General features: G+C 46.4%; 1 protein-coding gene across 1 annotated transcript in view; it reads left to right on the forward strand.

Annotated features, from left to right (window-relative positions):
* The first annotated feature begins 2,779 nt into the window (after positions 1-2,779).
* Positions 2,780-22,165, forward strand: part of ITGA9 (integrin subunit alpha 9) — a 235,452-nt gene continuing 216,066 nt past the window's right edge. The window contains exons 1-4 of the mRNA XM_052796650.1: positions 2,780-3,036; positions 11,011-11,138; positions 12,463-12,569; positions 19,095-19,218. Of these exons, the coding sequence (XP_052652610.1) occupies positions 2,867-3,036; positions 11,011-11,138; positions 12,463-12,569; positions 19,095-19,218 (529 nt within the window). The 5' untranslated portion in view covers positions 2,780-2,866. The remainder of the gene's footprint in view (positions 3,037-11,010; positions 11,139-12,462; positions 12,570-19,094; positions 19,219-22,165) is intronic.

Here is a 22,165-nt window from a genome sequence, read left to right on the forward strand (position 1 = left end):
GATGCTTCCCATTGCTTTTGTAAATGGCACGCCAGGATTTTATCAGCTAAACCTACGCCATTGAGACAGGCAGTTTCTGTTTCTGCTCAGGCTGACAGAATTCCCATTGGATTAAATGTTGTGAGATGACTTCAGTATTTGGATGCGCAGTAAAAGAAAGAAATGGATGGAAGTGCAGTGTTCCTGGCCTTTCTCTGGATGGTCTTCCTTGCCAAGAACGGAGAGCTAAATTTTTTTATGGACTGACACAGTTCCATATGTATCACTTCTTGCTGAAATAGTCCTCCCGAGAGCGCTCCACTACGTGAGAGACAAGTGCTTCGTTCACCTCATCTAGCCACCTTGCTTCCCTCCTCCCTCTGGAGATGGATGAACTCGTCGCTCTCTCCAGCGCGTCAGCTCACGTTTCCTTTAACTTTGTCAGAGAGCTGTCTGAGCGTTGTTCAGTGCCCGGGTAATTAATTGAAAAGCCCCATCGCTTTCTTGCTTCAAAAGGCAGAGCGTTTGGCTTGGTAGTGCTAATGGGATTGCATGTCATTTGTGGAATTTGCTTAATCATGGCATATTGACTTTCTGCCTAAATCAGATTACTTTTATCCATATTGATTGCACAGTTATAAAGCCCCTGTGAAAATCTTTTCATTAAATGTTATAAATCTCCCTGCTCATATGATGTAAATGCCCAGTTGTTTTCACTTGGTGCTCTAACGAGCAAAGCAGTTCTTTCAATTTGATCATATGCTGAAGGCTGAAGTTACCGATAAGTGACTTTTCCTTTTTATTTGGTGTTGAGCACTGTGCCACTTCAATTTAAGACTGGAAAATGTTCACTTCTCCATATCCCTGGGCATACTTACATGAAGAAGAGAAGGCTTGCACTATTGCCAACCATCTTACAAGCCACTTTGAACAAGAGCTTGAAATAATTGTACCGCTAGGGTTTACACAGCAAACATAAAATACCTTGATGCCTGGAACCCCTCCCTTCCTCCACTGATTTTTCTTTTCACCACACAATTCTGTAGTTACTACTTCTTTATTAAACTTGTCCCTGGAATATGCCTACGCTAATGTCCACTTTCTGGCATCACAGTCAACGTCAAAAATGGCAGTTTCTAAACAGCAACATATACATATGGCACCAGGGCGCTTGCTCTGAGGGCGATGCTCAAGGGTGATGCTTATGAACACTCTTTTTCCTGAAGAGGATGCTCCCCTGCAGAAACAGGCTATGCTTTTGAAAGAGCCACGTGGATGTCATGAAACGGCTTACCACAAAATTCCCTCCCTGCTGAACACGCATCCTGGTGCAAACCCTTTGCAGAAAATGATGAGACTTTCACCAAGAGCTTTCTGTGCTGAAAGACAATTCGACCTGCAACAGCGTTTTCCCACACCAGCTCTCAAACAGCCCCAACCTCCAGCACTCTGCCCTGAGATCGCTCTTGTCATCAAAAGCAAATTCCCCAGGAACCGTCATGTGCCTACGCAAGAAGTACTGGACCTGGCTGCCCATCTCCAGCTGCCTGCCAGAAGCAGCAGTTCCCGTCATCTCAGAGTTCCTGGCCCCTCTGCTCTGGTGTTTCCCAGGATCTGCTCTGCTTCTCCCAGTGCACCTCCTCATGCACAAGGGGAGAACGTGGAGTTACCCAGCCAAAGCCAGGGCTCACAACAACAAATGAAACTCTTGATTACCTCTGAGGGAGCATTTCTTCTCTGAGGTCCTGGTCTCGATCCTCAAGAGGGATCTAAACACGGTTTCTCATGAATCCTGAGCACTAAAATGTATTGCTTTTTACTGAATCATGAAAGGACGGGCTCTATGGGCCCAAGGGTTTTCTAGCACGTAACTCCCCTCCCCTTCTCCTTGCAGGATGATATGTCACCCTTGTCTTATCCACTGGAGGAGACTCTCTTCTTGCCTTTGCCCTTGCTCATCTTTTATTGCATGTTTGACTGACTACTTTCAGTCTCAGAGAGTCTAACTGTTAAAATATTAGAGCAATTATTTTCAGCATTTACTTAGCCACGAAGGTTGCCGCTTCTTTTTCAGACCTCAAGCACTTATGCTGGAAAACACAGGTCTGATTGATTGGTTTTTTTCCCCCAACGTATTTTCATTCCTGTTGCCCTGATAAAAGACACCCCCTCACCTCACGGCTTCCCTTTTCCCAGGAGAATCTCCCGCTCATTTCAGCGTGACGCGACTCGGGCCCTTCTTCCGTCACCCTGGATGTGACTTGTCCCTCTCCAGGTGCCAAGCGTCGGGCAGGGCTGACGACCCCAAACGCTCGGCGACCGCTTCCTCCAGCACCCCTTTCTGGCCCTCAGCTTGGTGCCTCTTCCCTCTTCTCTCCCTCCAGCCGTCGACTCTCGACGGACAAAATGAGATTAAAAATGAGGGTAACCCACAGATCTTCCCTGGAAGAGGGGGACGCTGAGGGGTGGCGGCGGGGCCTCGCGGGACGCCCACGGGTGCCGCGCCGTTCGGAGCGGGGAGGGGGGGATGCCAGAGGGCGGGGCGGGCCGAGGGGGAGCAGGTCGCGTTCACCGGCGGGCGGCTGCGGCGGCGCGCTGCCCGCTCCCGCGGCCGCCAGGGGGCGCCGGCGCCGCGGGGGCGGAGCAGAGCAGAGCGGGGCGGACGGGGCGCGCAGTCCCCGCGCGTCGCGGCGCGGGGCGCAGCGGAGCCGCGGCGGGGCCGGGCCGAGCCGAGCCGAGCCGAGCCGAAAGCCGCGGGGCGGGCACAAAAGCGCCGCGCCCGGCCGCGCCGCTTGGGAGTCGGCGGCGGGGTCGGGGCGGTGCTCGGCGGGCCGGGGCTCAGCGCTCAGCGGCGCCGGGACGGGCGGCTGCCCCGGGGGCTCGCAGGATGCCGGCGGCTTCGCGGCGGCGCGGAGCGCGGGTGCTGTGGGCGCTGCTGTGGGTGGCCCTGGCGCGCTGTTACAACGTGGACGTGGGTCGCCCCGTGGTTTTCCAGGGCCCCAACGGCTCCTTCTTCGGGTACTCGGTGCTGCAGCACTACCACGACAGCACGCGGTGGTGAGTAGCGCGGACCCTGCGCTCCCGCGGGGCGGTCAAGCCGCGGGGCGCGGGCGGCGGCGGGGCCAGCGCCGCCGGGGCACCCCCCGCGGCCAGCGGGGAGCGGGAGCCTCCGCCCCGGCCGCCGGGGGCTCTCCCCCGCGCTCCTTCCGCCCCGTCGTGCGGGCGGGCGCGGCGGAGGCAGCGCTGTGGCCCGCCGTGGGCCGGGGGGGTTCGCCGTGCGGTAACGCGGGGACCCCCCCCGTTGGGCGGTGTTTTAACTCGGGGGTGTCCGTCCCGGGCTGGCAGCGGGCGCTCGGCGTCGGGAGCTCGCTGTCCTCCCGCGGTCCCTCGCCCGGCGGTTCGGCGCTTTGCGCGGCCCCGTTTCCTCGCGGGGAGCGTTCGGCAGCCCGTCTCCTCCTTGGCAGAAAACGCGCGGGGTACGCGAGGTGATCGGTCACGCCGTGTTAAACGGGAAAGATTTTAGTAGCGGTCGCCTCCAGCGGGAGCAGCGCGTTCGGTACGGACAGTGCCGATCTCCCCGTGCGCCCCTTGGCGAGGAAGAAAATCCCGCCGGTGGCTGGAGAGACGTTTCCACACCGGGAGGCGTCCGTCCCCTCTGTGTGCCCGCTCTTGGCGTGAGGGACCGTAGAGGAAATGTCTGTGTAACTTTCAAGAAAAAAAAAAAAAAAGGAACGATGATAGAAAGTTTGTCTACATCTCAAAAAATTATGCAAACTGGCAAGCTTCTTGTTTTTTCCCGTTGACTGAAAAGAGCCTTGGAGCATAGTCTGTCTCTCTCTTGTCTGGGTCAGAGGCTCTTTGTTAGAATTAAAACTGAGTTCTCTTAATTGGACTGAGTTGATGTCATCTGGTGCACTTCTAACGTGAGTAGGAGCCACTGCTGCCAATAAATGTCCACAAAGCTTGTCTTTATCTTTACACTTAGATATGGCCCGATTACTCAGCTGTTGATGTTGGAACTATGGTGCACTGTGATATAAATAAATGTATTCATGCCGGCATCCAGTTCTTTAAAAATGAATTTCTTTCACACCCCTTAGTTCACAAGTAGTTGTATGCTCTGCCTTTCTGCATAGTGGCTTTCATAGAGCATCCATTTTTAAAGACTTATCAGAAGACTTCATAGAGGAAAAGCGTTCTGGGAGAAGAAGAGCTCTCAGTTTAAAGCAATGCTTCACTTGGGGCAGGAATCGACAAAGGATATAAAGGCTGAAAGTGACTTGTGTTCAACACAAATTGCTGGGGATTCATGGTGGTGTGAATGAAATGCTGATCTAGTGGGGTATGGTGGCATGAAAATGACATTATTTGTTGCTCCTTGTGTAGGTGTCTGTCATTCTGATCAATAACGTGAATTATTTTCAGATAGTACCTGCTAGTGTGATTTGTTTGTTTGGTTGGGTTTTTTTGTTTTTGGAAGGGGTGGTGGACCAGGGAGGAGAGTCTCCCAGATATCCCACTTTGTTTGGAAACAATGCTGGGCTAGCCGTGTTAGGTGTCTGTCTGAAGGCAGGCATCTCTAAGAAGTCTGGTGCTTGGAAAAGTAAAATCTCCAGTTTTCTGAAAATGGACCTTCTTCGTGGCTATGGCACCCAGAAAAAAAAAACCAAACATGAAGTGTTTTTAAATAAATAATTTGCTAGCCTGAACACCCAGAAGGGTTAACAGCAGCTTAATATGGTCAGCATCAGCACTGTCAAAAGTTGTAAGGTTGGGATTGTCACCACTGATGGGAAAGCTCCTCTTTCCATTTTGGAACCAGGGAGTTTGTTTTCACGGGTGCTTCAAAATCCTGTGCCCAACAGACTCTGAAATAATAAATTTGGGAGATGAGTTTTTTACAGTCTCCTTGACTCTACTTTGCTGTATGCATGTGTGCCTGCAGCCTAAAGGTCAAGGGACAGCAATGAATTTCTCTGCTCTTAAAAGTATATGCAGCCTTCTTCCAGTTTTCTGAAGATGCCATCCCCTGTACCGGATGGGCGTATTCTGAGTGCAGGCAGGGTTTTTGCATAGTGCAACATAGTGTCAATTTTAAGCATTTAACATATTGCTTCTGGAAAGCTTAAAAGATCTGCCCCATCTTCTTTGACATTCAGACCATCAAAGGGCTGAACCCTTGTCAGTGCCTTTAGCTATGCCCACTTCAACTGGGCATAAAGGCTTGCAGTATTATATAGTACTATTTTAAAACCATATTTATACTGTACAGAATCTTATTTCTGCCTTCAGATATCACTTTGGAGCATAAAAGTGCCTGATTTCCTGTTTAAAGCGATTACCCGTTGCAGGTTATTGAAATACAAGAAACAATCCCAGTTATTGGATGAGTGTAGAGGGAAATGTTTAGTAGAGGTGACAACATTCTTCAGATTTGTCAGGTTTTTGTGTGTGAAGCTTTTGTGTGCAAAGCTATAGAGCTATTTCCCTAATGGGCTGGGTGATTTCTAATTTTTTTTTTTTCCTCCCTTCTCATTCAGATGTGATATTCTGTGGAAAGATTGAAGTATGATATAGAGAATATATAATAAAAATGTTTTCAATTCATCCCATTGTAGTATATAGCTTCTCTTAATAGTCATAGGGTTATTGTTTGGTTTTGTGCATCAGCTTTCTTCTTAGCTTTGTAGCTTTTCTTTATCCAAAGAAGAGTTATGATTTCAGTTTCTCATGCCTATTTGGCCTGTACCCTACAGTGGGCAGTAGTTAAACTAAGTTAACTTTAGACAGTAATGTTTTGGCCATTCATGGTTTGCCTGGTGAGCTGTACACTATGTGAGCCTGCAAAAATGTGATTGATCATATCTGATCATATCTGGTAAACCAATTCAGGGTTTGGTGATTCTTGAGGATTTATATTCTTGCAGGAGGAAAGAAAAGGGGGATATTTGGTTTGAAATATCACATCAGATAAATGTGAATAGTCAGGCTGCCACACAGCCCTCGACACAGAAATTATAGTGGAATATGGTTATTCAGCCTCCACTGCGACAGTGGAGTAAGTCAGTGCCTTTGACCTGTCTGAAATGGTTAATTGCAATGATGCTTCCGTTTAGGAGGAGTTTTTGCACGGTTTTCATCTCAAGAAAAGTTTGTCATCACAGATGTGCTGGGGTTATTGTATTTCTGACAATGTCTCCTTTTCCTTCCTTACACGGGTTTTATGACTGTAAATCTTGAAAGATTTACCCGGTTCCCCATCATTGCCGTTTTCAGTAGAGTAAGGAACCAGGTGGCTACTTGCATTTGGAGCAGAGACAAGCTGAAGTGCTTCTGTTCTCTGGATATAATTTTGAAGCTTGGAGTAAAGACCCTACAAAGCGACCAAGAATGTTGCTTTCTTTGCTTTCCTTCAGACGGTTTAAGAAGAAACAAATGTCAATTTTGCCCCAGTGAAAAAATGTTAATAATGTGACATCTCGGATCGTTCTTTTTTAAAATACGATGTTACTTTATCTCTCTCCTTTCCCTTCCCTATGCCCCCTTCTTGCTGACACCCTCAAATCCCTCAGCAAGTCCAGGGTAACAACTTTATCCTTTCTGGCAACATGATCTGGCACGAAAAAGTAATGCAGTCAGTTTAGTTGCATGGTGTCCTGCTGTGAGTTTTACAATAAGGAATGAGTCTGGTTTCTGTGCTGTTGCTTCATTCCTTCGGCCGTGCTCTTCACCGGATTGAGCTGCCGCTGAAATAACAAAGGCTGTTCTGCATCTCAGGCTGAAGGATTCGTGTTGTTAGTGCATGGTGTACTTGTGTACAACCAGAAGGAAGGTGTGGGAACAGACCGACCATGTAGAGGCTGGGTGTTGTGTTAACAATGCTATGTTGCATGAGCGATGTAGTGATGCTGTAGGTGCTGCCGTGGCATTTCAGGGGACCTGGGCTTCCTGTTGTTGGTCACAGGTCATCCATCTGCTGTCCAAATAACAGCCCTCCCCCTTCTTGCTCTGCACGTAGTGGATGAATCACTGAGGTTTTTATTCAAGGGCTTAGCATGTGACAGAGACCTTTCTGAAGGGAAGAAACTCAACTGGGATATGCTGATGGTGCACCCTCCTCTGGTGCTGCTTTTGAAGTCTGCTGTGGTATGCGAGGATATTTAAAGACTTTTTCTCTCTGCCACTTAACATTGTAGTGAGGTGAGGTACCTATACTCCCCAGTCCTTGAGCTGTGATTGCCTAATTGTTGCGGGCATGCTGTAGGCTGATGCTTAATGTGCTTGGCATCTCTCCATGCCATCGGTCAGCTCGACACTTTCGTTCACTGTTCCTTCTGCTAAATGCAGCACTTAATTTCCAAATCTGTATGTCCCGAGGGTCAATCACCAGCAAAGTGATAGTTACTGTTCTGCAGGAAGTAATTTTAAGGAGGTGTGGATTTCCATGCAGCCAAAAAAGCTTCTTGTCATCCATTAATACTGACTGCTGTGGCTCCTGCAATGTGATGGTTTCTGGCCACACAGCTGTGTAGTTGTCTCCATACAGATGAGGGCATTTGTCCTTCATCGTGCAAGCATGAATTCAAGAACAGAAGGTTAAACGGTCTCTCTGCCTGCTGCTCCTCATGTCAGTTTAGACCCCAGTACTTGGTTCAAAGCTCTGTGCACATCAAGCAAAAGTGACCCTAAAATGGCCCCAAACCCCACTCCTACTGCCCTTGGTTCTCTCTGATGGAAAGTAATCCCTTTCTCTTGATGGGGTTTCCCCTTCAAGCTGTTTTCATGCAGCTACTCACAAATATCCTAGGGGCTTCCTGCAGACTGTTATGGTTGTGGTGAGAGCCAGCACTCATTGATGATCTCTGCAAAGAGTACTGCCCATATCATAAGCCTTTTGGCAAAAGGCTGGAGAACTGCTGGTGCTTGCTTGCTGACAACCCAGGTAGTCCTATAGCAGCACTGGAAATCTCTACCACAAAATTAGGCTATTATAAATGAGAGCTGGTTAAACTAGTTGGAATATGTTAGAAGGTTGCCTGATAATAGCAAGAGGACAGGGTTCTACTTCTGCTGGCTGTTTACGTATCTTCTGTGTTTATGCCAGGCAAGACTCTACAGCACTGAAATGCAAGAAGACTGTATTAGGCTCTAAGGCTTTGGTTTGAAATGTATTTCTGTTTCAGTTTGGTACCAGAGAAAAACACCTTCTCTGGTTGCAGCGTTGTTTCACGGAAATTGCAAAGGATTTCAAAGGTGCTTTAATATGTAGGGGGGATACAAAACAGGCGTTTGTTTTGCTCGATGAGTCCCAAAATATTTGGATGCAAATGAGTCTTCTATCCAGGTCTGCTGAAAAGTGTCATGAAAATTAAATAGGTGGCTTTCTTCCAACAGTTAAGCTGTTACATACAGAAACTTTATGAAAGAGCAGAGGACTCTTTTCTTGACAAAGGAAATATTCCAGTGTCAAACCTTTGAATAAAACCGAAGTAAGTGGTATGTGGCAAATACCAACTTGACCAAGCAAAAAGCATGTGAACCAACAGAAAATCTCCCATCTCCCTGAAGGTGACTGTCTTAGGCCACAGGCGAGGAGCATGGCTCATGACAGATAGAACAGTAGATTTGCAAAGGTTTCACCTGCTGGGGTCTAGGTGCAAGAGTGAAAGAATGAGACAAGATCCTAATATGACATAGTATGTGATGTAGGTAATGTACCAAATTTGAATGTATGGGCATTGGGGACAATCCAAAATAGATTTGCTTTTGGCACACATCACCAGTTGCCTTTACTGGCTGCTTCTTTCTGCTCAGTCCACACAAAGAAACGGCAACAGATGTTTTCTTTTTGAAAGGTATATTTGCTCAAGATAGCAATATTATCTGTGCCAGTAGCCTACTCAGATCATTAATTATCAGTTTTTCCCATTCAGCTTTTTAAAGAGAGCTGAAGAGTCTTTGTGATTTAGGCTCCTTCATCTCCATCTTGCATTCTGCAACCCAAGGTAACTTGTGCACTAATTGCCGAAACATATTTGCTTTTCTAAGCTTAGAGCAAAGCTTCTTTTAAACTGGAGGTCAGTGTGGCCTACATTTTCTTATTGTTATAACAGGTCATAGAAACAGTTTCTTGCCATTTGCAATTTGAACTCATAACTCTTTAAGCTACTAGTATCCCCCCTTATTTATTTTTGTTAGACCTCATGAATGTCAATAAGTGAATGACATGCATTCATCGCCTGTGTAAATGAAATGATTGGCATTTGATTTTCTGCCTGCCGCCTGCCTACTGGGATTTCCATTTGGAGCTATTATTTCAGGCTCCTTTGCGCTTGCTCCTCAATGTGTGCAGGCTTTGTAGGTTTTAGCAACCTAAGTATTTCGGACATTAATTCTTCTCACTTGTGAAAACATGATGTGCATTGTAGAGTGCAGCCCCATCAAACTTCTCCAAATGATACAGCTTAGCTCATGAAACTTTGGAGAAAATGGTCGCTTAATGTAGGGGTTTCTCTTCTTCTTGTAAATGTATTTCCAAGTGCCACAGGACAGTTTTGTCTCATCCTGGGAAGCGTGTAGGCAGTGGAGATGTGCTGCTGTTTTGTATAGACCAGACACTGACGCAGGAACAGCTCTTGCGGGTGGTTCAGGTTGACCCTGGACACGTGCATGCCTTGTGCCTTGGGTCTCCCTGTGTTTACTGGGATGGTGATGATGGGTGGTGGTTGGGGATGGAACTTTAAATTAGAGGATGAAGGAGAGGTTGCTTAAAACAGGGAAAGCTTCAATTTTGGGGCTTGTGCTGGGCTGTCCATCTGTGCTGTGGGTGGGCTGTGTATGCGGACTGACTTTGCACTAGTAGCTCTTTATCCCTTTAGTGGCTAAACCAAGAAGAGTTTCTCCTTGGTCAGCTGCTGCCTCCCAAGTAGCAGGCTGGATCTGTGCATGCAGGTGCTGGAGGCTCAGTCTCTTAGAGATGGTTACCCTTAGTTCTAGCCCTGGGCTTAACTTCAGAGAGGATTTTGTTACATGCAGAAGCTCTGCCCTGACTCACAGTGCAAGGGTATCTGCAGAACTGGTACTAAACTACCTGGTGCTCCCCACTGCCCTCCCTGGAGCTGCCTTCCTCCTGCTTAGCTTCCCTCCTCATGCTCCTGTGCCCAGATCTGGGCTCACAATCAGCTGAGAAAGGTTGTCCCTTTAATGAGGAGGTGGTAAAAGGGCTCCCTTAATACTTGTGTCTCCCCTGTAATCCTCTGCAAAAAGCACCCCTTAGGGCATGAGCAGCTGCCAGCTTGTTAAACAGTTAACTGGATTGTGACACAACTGATTAAAAAGTGCTCATCATCTTTCAAGGGTATGTTAGGGAACCCTATGGTCAGAGCTTGTACATTGGTGCTTCCCAGAGACACTAGCTCTCACACAGGATAAATAGCCCAGGTATGGTGTTCACAGCCTTAGTGATAAACATGGGTTGATAGCAATGCACTGTGGAAGAGGTTTGCTCCTGTGTTGTTGGCTGGGTGTTTTTGTTGTTGTCTTTTAAAGCTGTAGTTACATAAAGTGTTCTGAGAATGGGGTGCCTCAACTTTCTAAACAAGCTTATTAATCTTTGGCTAGCTGGCAAGCACGCAGGTTCAGATTTTATCCTCTCGTGGGTGTGTGTATTAGCTCTTGTGGGTTCTTGGATTGATAGGGATGTAGTTAAAACTGAGGAAAAATGGGTGCAGCTGCTCCTGTCTCTCCTAATAATTTCCTAAATGCTTTTGGGGGTGGGGGGTGGTGCTTTAAATGTGTTACAATCTTAATGGAAATTTAACTTGTTAAAGTATTTGTGGCTTTGCTGGGGAAAAATGCCTTTATTGTGTGTGGTGCTTTCAGTTTGTGAGTCAATGTCATCATTTTACAAGGTTGCTGGAGGAAGTCCTTTTGCTGAGGAAGCTCTAGCAATGTGAACCTTGCTGTTGGTTTTTTTTTTTTTTTCCTTTTCTCCTGAAATTAATCACTTGTTACTTTGCTTTTGGTTTCCAGGGTCTTGGTTGGTGCTCCCAGGGCAGAATCTAAATACAGCGCCTCTGTTCAGTCCCCAGGAGCAGTGTTTAAATGTCGAGTCCATACCAATCCTGACAGAAGATGCACAGAACTGGATATGGGTCGAGGTAGGCAGTTATGATGCTTGGGGGGGGAGACGGGGGAAACCAAAAAATACCAAACCATACCCCAAATGGCTAGCAATCCTCCTGACAGCTTCAAAGAGGCCCCAAGACACTGAGAGGGATTCATCAGCCTCTCCTGACAGATTTTGAGCACTGGTAGTAATGGTGTCATATTCTCTTCAGCATTACAAAATAGCATCCCACCTGGGGCTGGTGTTCTCCCAGTGGCCCTGCTCTCTCTCTCTCTCTCTCTCCAGCGAGCAACCAGGCAAAGGTGCATTTTTCCCTGCTTACCCTAAGCTGCTGTCTTTTCTCCACCTGCTTCGGTGTGGCTTTGCAGCATGTCGGTGGGTATGTGAGTGGTTGGGAGTGCTGCTGCCTGCTCCAGGCAGTGCTGAAATAGGGGTGCATGGGATGACCCCAGGCGGTGCCGTGGTGGGCCCGTGATGTGTGGTGTTATTAGCAACGTGTCGATCAGTGGGTTCCCTCACAATGCAGCAAATCATTCCTTGGGTTTGCTTCTTGTGCTAAAGGAAATAAGTTTCTCTGTGAGAGCCATGCTTGTACAGTATTGCACGTGACCAGGATTGACTCTGGTTTCTTTGACGTCCTGTCCCAACTCAGGGGGAAGGGGAGTCCTAAAGTAAAACTCTGATCTAAAATCTCATGCTGGATTCCAATGGAGAGAACTGAAGCCTTTTAATATTTTGCTTTTCTTGGTGAGATGCGTGTTACTGCTTTCTCTGCCTATGAAAAAGGCATGTTAGTATTGTTCATTTTTTCATGAATGAGGCAAGTATAATTTATTTTTATGAAGCTTACATGTGTTAAAACAGTATTTTGGCTAAGTTTGATTTGTCCTGCTACTGTAATGTAAACTGTCTCTTAAGGATTCATGAATACTGCCTGACAGGACTAAAGATTTAGGCCTCAATTTTTTTTAAATGCCCCAGAACTCATTTGCAAGAGTAATTTTTGCTTTGATTGCATTCTGCAGGTGATCCCACATATCTCCCATTGACTTCAGTTGGATGGATTATTCAAGTAGAGCTGTGGAGATGCTGTAATAGCTGCTGGCTGTTTGGGACAGGGTCTGTCCTCTAGTATGTATTTGTATGATGCCTAGTAAGAGTGAGAGCATTGCCCTGATTAATGCATACAAGAACTCAAAATGCATACAAGAACTCAAACAAATCAGGATGCAAGGGAAAAGAAAAGCACTGTCAGGCAGATGTTTGATGGGCAATCTCTTTTCTTGTAGGGATTCTTTGGTGGGTATTTAAAACTCATGTCTCCTTGCCTTGCTGCCTTTCTGATCTTTCTGTAGGCAATTCTCGGGGCACACTCTGTGGAAAGACCTGCAGAGAAGACAGAGATGATGAATGGATGGGCGTGAGCCTGGCTAGACAGCCAAAGGCTGGTGGAAGTGTGCTGGTAAGTCCACTCTTTTCTTTGATCTCATGAAAACCATTGCTGCTGTCTGACTCTAATGCTAAACACGTCAGGATTAATGTGTTCGGCAGTGACTGACGGAGTCCAGCTTTACGGGCAGCATATTCTGTAGCCCCTTCCTTCAAGCGGAAGGAAAAGTGAGCCCCAGCCAGAAAGCTTTATTTATAGAGGGAGGACTTCAAAGCCATCACACCTGACTTGTGTCACCCAAGGGCTTCCTCCTAAATCTGAGGGATTAAATCTTTGAACCGAATAAATAGAACTTTGTCTGGGAGGTACCTGCTAGTTTGTTCTTTTTGTTTAGGTAGGGAATATGTATGCATCCATTTTCCCTGAGCGTATGTATTGCTTGTCAGAACGTACAGTCAAAAATGCAAGATGAGTCTTTGTGGCAGTATTTTTTCCTTATGTATATTAATTTTCCATTAATGAGGCAGAAGAGTTGTGAGTAGAGATGCCTTAGTTGTGCGTGGGTGGCCTTGTTGTCTTTGATATGGTTACCATGCACATAGACAGGTCAAGGAGAGCAGATGTGATCCTTAGGATGAGGAATTTATCTTCGCAAAACAACATTTCCTGTGTTGGAAAAAAAATAATCATAGAGAGCTGGGCAAAAATTTTTCTAAAATTCATGGTTATATTATGATCAATAGTTGTCTGTGTTTACATCCGCGGTTGGGTTCTGGCTGTCTACCCGATTGAGTCTGTCTGCAGGAATGTTAACCGAAATAAAAAAAGAATTGCAGTAAAATGTTGTGCATAGTATATGTGGCAGACAAATTTCAAGCTCTTATCAGAGTAACCCTGACAACAATCTAATTCTAAAGACTGCTGTTTGGGTGTCGGAAACCTGCAGTATGACCCCATATTTCCAATGAAATAGGAGATCGCCCTGGTACTTGGCATCAAACTGTCACAAAGCTGCTAGTGAGAAAGATCTTGCGCAATGATTACTGTGCCAATGACGTGTGTAAGGCAAGTGGACAAAGCTGCTTCACTCAAAGGCATTTTTCTTATTATGAGCTTAGAGTCCAAATGCTTACACCCTAAGTCCTTGCACACCAACTTCCCCATAGGGGGGCAGGTGGTTTTTATACCTTTCTGTGATAGTAGTGTGGTATTTTATCTGATTGTCTCTTTTGGTGTACAGCTTGTTAGTGCTGTAGCGGCTGGCTGATGCTTTACTTTTCTTGGATGTCTTAAATGTGTTCAGCACTAGAGGAGGAGGGGAAAAAGAGAGGCATAAATGAAATACACTGTAAACGTACAGCAGACCACAAAATTAAGGCATTCATGCTAGTGTAAGCAATTCATGTTTTCAAGGGATATCCTGATTTGTATGTGTGCTCAGAGTCCTGCGTGACAACTGAGGAGTAACTTGCACTGATCAGGATAACACTACCACAAGACAGCATCCGCTCGATTTTCCAGTCATCTGGCTGAACTAGACAAATTCTTGTCCCATTTTCAGAAGGTAGCGCATACACTTTTTTTAGGCAACGCTGAGACATTTTTGAAAAAATGATACCTTAAGAATAATGGGTTTGTGTGTTTAAAGGGGAACAGGTTGCAGCTGATGCTTAGGTGTCATCTCCTTAGACAAAAGCAGCAAAAGAAGGGAAAGCTGGTGGGGAAAAAAGCCAGGCAACTACCAAGGTTGGGGCTGGCTGCTAGCTGGCTGAGGGGAGGCTACAAGGGTGAAAGACATGGGCAGGCTGTGAGGGCTTAAGTTGGGGCTGAGGGGATAGAAATTTCAGACATAAAGCAGGTTTAAAAGCAAAATGTAGCTAAAGTAAAACGTGCAGCTGGTGGTGTGCTTGTTCTGGTGCAGCTTAAGCTGGTAAAATGTCCCCACAAGTTATGCTGATTTAAGGTAGTCCTAAACCAGCCCTCTGATGAGATTATACTGCCCTCACCAAATATATTGTGTCTGGATGCTCAAGGATGTTTAAATATCTAATTCCTATTGGTATTTATCACCAAAGCACTCGGTCTTAAACTAGTAGTTATACATCTGTGCACACCTGTGTGTGGACAGAGCCTGGAATGAAGGCATATGGATTCCTTTGTGGATGGAAAATACCTAGCTGTTTCAGGGCACTGTTACTCTGTTTTGAGATAACTTTTTCGTGAAAAAGATTTGTGACTTTCCCATAAGCAGATGGGTTTTTATACATGTGCTCCTCTAATTTTAAAGATCAGGATTTCTTTAAAATGCGGCTCTTCTTTGAAGCCTCTATGAGAAACTGGTATTCTGAGGAGACTTGTCTGAATGCGTGTTTGCGGCCCTATCTGCTGATTTTTAGCTTTTTAACGAAATTACTAGCTAACTCTCATGAGCGATTCCCTGTAGTTAGGAGTGTGTGCAGTCTATATTGTAGGCATTACAGCTCTATTTACTGCATCTCTTCCAGGGATTCCTTTAAGTCAGAGTTGTATCTTTGTGGTCAATAGCCCTGGATGGATTTTTTTTTTTTTTTTCATACATAAGGGTAGTTGCTTTTTAAACCTGTGTGAACTATTCATGCTCTTGATGTCCTGTGTTAGAGGAATTAGTCCCACAGTTTAACTGTGGATTTTACAAAGAAGTTGTTGCTTTTGCTTTGAAACTGCTTAGTGGCTTAAATTTCTGTCTTATCAGCCTTCCCCAATTGCCTGATAAGAGTACCAGCTTCAGTGGAAAGGGGTGGTAGGGAAGGTGAGGAGTGTGCAGAGTGGCTTTAGCTGGTGTTTGGTAAAAAGTGGATTGCGTTTGAACCCATATTGTGCCAGGATGTTACTGAACCAAAGTTCTATGTTTGTGTGACGGACTAAATAGAAAAGCATCAAACAATGAGGATTTAAACAAATGAAGAAGTAAGATTAGCTAAAAAAGCTCTGAGTTTGCAGTTCAGTGGCTTCCTGTTCTCAGGTATGCCATCAGTCAATATTTGCATTAATCTAAGTGCTGCAATAATACAGCTGAGATTGCCAGCTCTTTCCAAACTGAAATGGCAAAAGTCCTCCTTTTACTTTTGTTGAGAGAGGAACGAGGGACAGTGCATTATGATTTGGAGATAAGCCACATCCTTCAGTCTTTCTCTTCCTAAATACCCGCCACATCTGTCATTACTCTGGTTTTTATCAAATGTTGCTATTTTTCATTTAAAGTAGCTGACTTACTGGCACATTTAGTGATTGTGCGTGTGTCTGTAAAAAAACCCATCACTGTGACAAAGCCGAAGTCCTAGGGAAGAGCAAACCAGAAGTGGTCCGACAGTGGCATGTTCAAAAAGTCCCTTGTTTGGACTCTGACTTCAGGAGTCAGCGGAGGGCTCTATAAGGACCATGCATTCAGGTGGGGCATTCGGCCTCTGAAGTGAAGCCTGGGTCTCTCGTGTTGCTTTTCCTATGGTGCAAAGCCTGTGGCTGGTGTTCAATATGCAAAAGAGCAAAGTGGCTGCAGTTCTGAAATGGCCTATTCATTACATTGTGGTAATGCAGTGTCTGCTGTCAATAGAGACCTCCGTGTGCTTTGCTCAGAAGTGTTTTATTTTGCTTCACAAGTTTGCATCCTTTTTCTCCTCTTCCATTGTGGAGCTGGAGCCTGTGCCCTGGCAGCAGCTGCTGAGCACCAAAATGTGCTGACGGCTTCTGCATTGCACAGGGGCCTGCCTATGGCTTCTATCTGAAAAAGGGTGTGTAAGCTGTCAGTTGTTTGCAATCGCCTTAGGAAAAAAAAAAAACCCACAGAAAAACCTTATCTACAGTATCAAATTCAGGTGACTATCTCTGTTCCCAAGACCTCTTCAGGCATGTGCCATCAAAGAAGGAAGGCTGTGGCCACCTTTGGTAGCACATCATCTTGCCTCAGTAACATTGAATAATGTGGGGACTGCGTACTGTAATCCAACTAGACATTTTTGGGAAGGCAGGAGAACCAAAAGTAGCTGTGGATGAGCTTTGCTGTGGCAGGAAGACAAAGGTACTGGTTGCCTGGCTGCAGAGAGATGAGTTTCAGGGAGGAAGAGGAGCTGGTGCACTCCTGTCCATTGGGAAAATGTCAAATTCTGCAGCTGTGGCATGGGGGTGGCTGGGGAAGCCCCTGCTGAGATAACCAAGGTGGAGCTCATCTCTTGGAGCTATGGGTACGAGCTGTCTGCAGACTCAGGGAGTCAGCAGTAAACTTTAGTGTGCCTGAATACACAGCATGATGAAGGTACGGAAAAGTGATCATTAAAAAAAAAAACCAAACCAAAAAAACACCCAAACAAAACCCAAACCCTAACAGGTTAGGTAAGTGTGCCCAGAATTGCTGAAGTGAGCCCATAGCCTCCAGTTGATTTTGAACATACTTCTTATGCACCAGCTCCTTTTTTTTCCTCCTTATATTGTTCTGTCTTTCTTGGCCTCTGCACCTCACTCCTGAGCAAAGCCTCCTGCTTGTGATGAAATGCTGCTGCTCTCCTTGACTCTGTCATTTGTGCTCCTCTGGGAGAGATTAGTAGGTTAATTTATGTGGGTCCCTTGCAGTTTCTGAGATATAAAATGTCAAAGAATTTACAATATCACAATCCTTTATTTATCTTTCCATAATTTTAAAAAATACTCTTGGTCTGTTTCTGTTTGAGTTTATATCCAGAGTTGGGGTTGACTTGACTGTTGCTTTAATGGTGTATGTCTTTATTGTACTGTCTTTAAAAAGGGCTGTGCATGTGTATATTTGTGCTCACAGCATAGATCTGTCAGGAGAGAAACTATTTCCTGGTTACTCTGAAAATGAGCGTTTCATGTGCTGGCTTTTTGTTGCTGTTGAATTTTGAATGAGTGGTGCATGGGGATTAAAATCATAACTAAGCTTGCTTAAAGCACGTAAGGGAGTCCCCAAAGCTGCTCTTTGCAGGACTCCTCACATGCATTTGGCTGTTGAGCAGAGTACCATCAGAAGGATCCTTCACGTCATGGGTGGCAGCCTGCGCCATGCAGTGCGGTGCAGAGCTTTCCATGGCCCCCGGAGTCCCTTGTTATCCCTCTGCAATAGCCATCTTCAGGAGATACGTGCTTCTCCTTGAGTGCTGGACGTTAGGAAAGCAATAAATATCAAAGTCCAAATGCAGCACTGCTAACAGCAGAGCAGGTTTTTGCACAACCGGTTTTGCTCTGTTTCAGTTAAAAAAATGAGAGTAGTATTACCCTTTCATGTCTTTCTGGTGTTAAGTATATGGGAAGGGGCCTGTGTTGACTGCTGGATTGAATTTTGAGCTTCCCAGTGGCTGATACGCTTCCCTGGTCCTTTACTGGATAGGTGACACAACTGTGCCTCTTTTATGGATGTGTTTTTTAATGATGTTGAGATGCCCCCATGGGCAGCTCTGAGGTGCTGAGGCAGAAAAGTGGGGTAGCACAAAGGGAAGGAAGACAGAGAGTGTCTCGTCTGGGGAGGATAGGCTCAAATGTGGGGATCATGAATGGGGCTGACGCAAAGTTTCCACGAAAAGTTTAAAGTATGTGGAGATCATTTGTAGCATAGAGGCTGCTCTGTTCACATCGGACCAAGCCTTAAATGATATAAATTGACACATCTACACTGACTTCAGTGACTTAGACCAGCTGGAGATATGGCCCAGCACGTGCTCAAGTTCAAAGCCCTTGCTGTTTCACGTTTCATTTCCTTTTATTCCAAGTAACCCTGAGCATCAGACAACTTGTGGTTTGCCTGGCAGCAATGCAGTGTTAATTTTTGAAGCAAATGGGTTCTAGGAAGATGTGAACCAGGCTCTGCATTGCTTGTATCTGTGCCTGTGCGTGGCACTTGTACTGAGCAAGTGTCCAGGTGAGACTAGTTTAGCTCTGGTTTTGCAGGGTGATCTTATTCTTCACTGTGAAGAGAAAGGCACCCCGATCTCTGCAGCTCATCTGCACCTTGACTGATGTTACCACTCTTGTTGCCACAAACCTCTGGCATTTTCACTTAAATTCATTACCAGTAAGCAAAGCCCAGCTCTTCTGTCACCAGAAACAAGGCTGCCTTTCCCAGCGAGACAAGCCTTTGACTCCCACATGCATCCTCTAGTGGGATAACCTTCTAATATGGTCTTAGTAACCTTCTGAGTCTTAGCATCCATTCTGATCCTCTTATGTGTATTCTTAATGTCTTTATTGCTGCTTTTCCCCCTTTTCTGGCTTGGCTGGGTTCTGTTAGTGCATTTTTAGTTAGAAGAGCTTCACTGGCTGTACGGAGTCATACACAGTGAGAGATCTTGAAGTCTCCAGCGTGAGCTTTGTCTTGCTGTGAGACCGGCTGTTTTCCTAGTCATGCACCTGTGAAGGTGAGATCTGAGCTGTGTCATGAGCTGCAGAAGATAAGTAAGAAGATACTTTATCTAGAAAGAGTGGGATGTAGGGAGAGGACAATGGGGTTGTGGGGGGAAGGTGATGCTAAGAGGTCCTGTTCGTGCGTTCTCTGCCTTGGTCAGAGGGCTCTCCTGTGACTCTGAGTCAATAACGCATGTGATGTGATCTGTTTAGGCATGTGCGCACCGCTGGAAAAACATCTACTACGAGACAGAGTACATCCTGCCCCATGGCTTCTGCAACATCATTCCCCCCAACCTGCAGCCCAATGGGAGGAAGCTCTTGCCCTGCTACGAAGGTAAGGAGTGTGGGGGCTGGGAGCGGGGCTCACCTCCCTTGCTGCACCCTCAGTTTACAGCTGCTGTGTTTTCCCTTTATTTCCAAAGCCATCCGTGCTAACACTCGTTACTGATTTTTTTTCCTTTTTGGTTTTTGTTTTTGGTAACATACGGCTGCCTTGGAGCACAGCTGGGGTGGTGGTTGGGTTTTGGATGAAATTGAGAGTGTAGCACAATGACTGAACGGGTGCTGTGAGTTACTGTGCATGGTCACACTTTACTAGAGGAATAATATGTTTCTGAACTGTGTTTTTGAGACAGCAGCTCTCTCTTCCCTTATGTGAATAATCAGTAGATATTGATCTGAGCTTGGCCTCTCGTGCTTTGCTGTGGCACAGAGTAAAAATCCTGAATTACATTGCAATGGGGAACCAATTTGCCCATCTTGTGGAACCACTTTCATTTTTGTGTTGTGATTTCTCGGAGGACTAGAGCAGGAGAAAAAGGGCTGCTTTAACACCTTGCTCACTTTGGGGAACTTCTGCAGCAGTTTATATTAAACTGCTGCTGTGTTTCGGGTGCCATTTGGATCCTCCGAAGGTCTGGGTTTGGGGTGCACGGAGAGGGAGGGCTCCAGCTCTGAGCAGTGGGTGGCTGTGCCTTGTTGGTTCTGTTCCAAATCCCAAGTGTCAATGCTTTAATTTTCCAGCTCTCTGGTACATGAGACTCTTGTATCGTGTTTCCTTTCCTAAAGACTTCAGAGAACAGTGTGTTTTGGGTCTTCTTGGCCAAGAGCAATTAACTAAACCAGAGGCATGAGTGTGGTGTTAGGAAGAAGATAGGATATCTCCTAAGATATCTTGGCCTTCAGAGAAACATTTGGGGGGAAGCACCTTCTTGGTTTCTCCTGTCTGTCCTGGGCATTGTCTTTCCCCTCTTGCTGTAGGGGCCTGAGGAAGCATGGGAGTTCGGAGGCCAAGACACAGCAGGGTTTGTTGTGGGCAAGACCTCTGACTTTATTTATTTACTTGCTTTTATTCATTTCCCCCCATCCAAAGTTGGCAGCAGCCAGCAGCAGGCTTGCTGCTGACCTTAGTAAGTGGGAGAGGGATAAGGCGGGGGATGTCCCAGCAAGTTTCTCTGCTGCTGGCTAGTGGCTGTGTCGCAGCTCAGCAGCCTGTGAAGCCAGCTCTGTGGCAGAACTGGGTCCGCTCCATGCTTACTCTTTCTCCTGAGATGGCTCTTCACCTTCCTCTGGGCTTTCCTTGGGGACCTGCCACCGCAAACCCATGCACCTTCTGGAGATGGCAGACACTCACGCATTGAGCATTTCCCAGCCCTGAAATTGGTCATTATTTGAAATGTGAGTGATTTTGAGTCTCTTGACCCAGCCATGCCAGCTGCTTTGCAGCAGAATACAACTAAACTATGTAAACCTTCCTGTTGTGAGCACTGTCCTGCTGTATTTGTCTGTCTTCCCCCCCCCCCCCCCCCTCCCCTTGTCAGCAAAATTGGGATAAGGCCTCACACTGAGGTAATGAGCTGCAAATCATCCGATATTAACTTTATGGTCAACATGCACGTGCAGTGATGCTGCCGTGGCTACTTCTGAGCCTGTGGCACTGCTCCTGCACTGCCTTAAAAGCGGCTCGCCTGAAGCTGTGGTGGGGAGGTGGTTTCTGGAAGAGATGAACCACTTGTGTTTTTCTGTGCGTCATGTCTTCGGAGTAAAACTGCTGCTAATCTGACAGGATATTTGCCAGGAATTGCTAGAAAATAGAAATGTGTGGGCCTAGTACATGCAGAGCAGCCAGTGGAAAGTTGGCAGGGTTGGTGCAGTACAATGTTGGCTTAATTTCACTCCATGCTAGAGTGAAAATTGGAGGTTTGGGACTGATTTTCTCTCCCCCCACCAGACATGAAATCACAAAGTATCACGAGGGATGGCTGCGTTTGTTTACTCCTGGATCTTTTAGGTTTCAATAAAATAAGCTCAAAGAGAGAGACAGCCGTGGTACGTCATGCAGAGGGATTCGTTGTTTGAGGTTTGCTGTGAAATAAGATTGCAGTCATCCTTGTAACTTTTTTTCCTTCACTTTCTGGAAGCAGAAGAAGCAATTCGCCTCCACTGACACTGAGGAACAGCCCAAAGGGGAGAAGCAGCGACTCTGATAGGGATAATAAGCATGGTGCATAATGTGCCGCTACACCGAGAGCCTCTGCGGCCATCGCCGGGAGGCTGCCAGACCCACAGCTGCAAACCCTGCACCTGGGAGCATGCCTTTGCCTGCTGAGATCCCAGCATCTCGGCCTTCTCTGGGACTTGCCATGTGTGCACGGGTGCAGGCAGTCGTGTGCTTGTTTCCAGAAGCCCCATCGTTAGCACAGCTAAGGCAATAAGCCCCGTGAGAGGCTGGTGTGGCTGCATGGTCCACAACCAGAGCTGGCTGTCGCCTAACTGGCGAAGGGCGCAGGCTAGTCAAGTGCACATCAGCAGTCTCCATCCATGTGTGTGTGTGCACACGCACCTGGAGACGGATTATTCACTTGTATAACAAAAGTCTTGTGCCAGAAAGGGAGAGGAGTCTGACCTTGGGACAGACGTACTTAATGCATACAGTATGTTTTCTCTCCACGTAAAGCAGGCTTAATAATTAAAGATAAAGGAGGAAATGGAATTTTCCTGACTGGATGGTAGTGGTGCAACAATATAGTAGTCTCAATCCATCTTATTCTTGTCCGGCTTCCCTGAAAGGGCTGACAGAAGTCTGGAAGCGATTGAAAGCTAATGAGAACAGCAGCAAGCCTAATAGTTAAATGCAATCTCTCTGAGTAGGAACTAATCTGGTTTATATGAGCTGGATGTCCTTTGTGGTATAGCTGGCTTATGGAGCCACAGTCTTCCAGGCAGTGCTTTCACTTGGTTATTTTTCCCCATGGTTTTAATGGCCTTCCAAAAAACGGGAG

The sequence above is a fragment of the Harpia harpyja genome, chromosome 1 (assembly GCF_026419915.1).
Source record: "Harpia harpyja isolate bHarHar1 chromosome 1, bHarHar1 primary haplotype, whole genome shotgun sequence".
Taxonomy (NCBI): Eukaryota; Metazoa; Chordata; class Aves; order Accipitriformes; family Accipitridae; genus Harpia; species Harpia harpyja.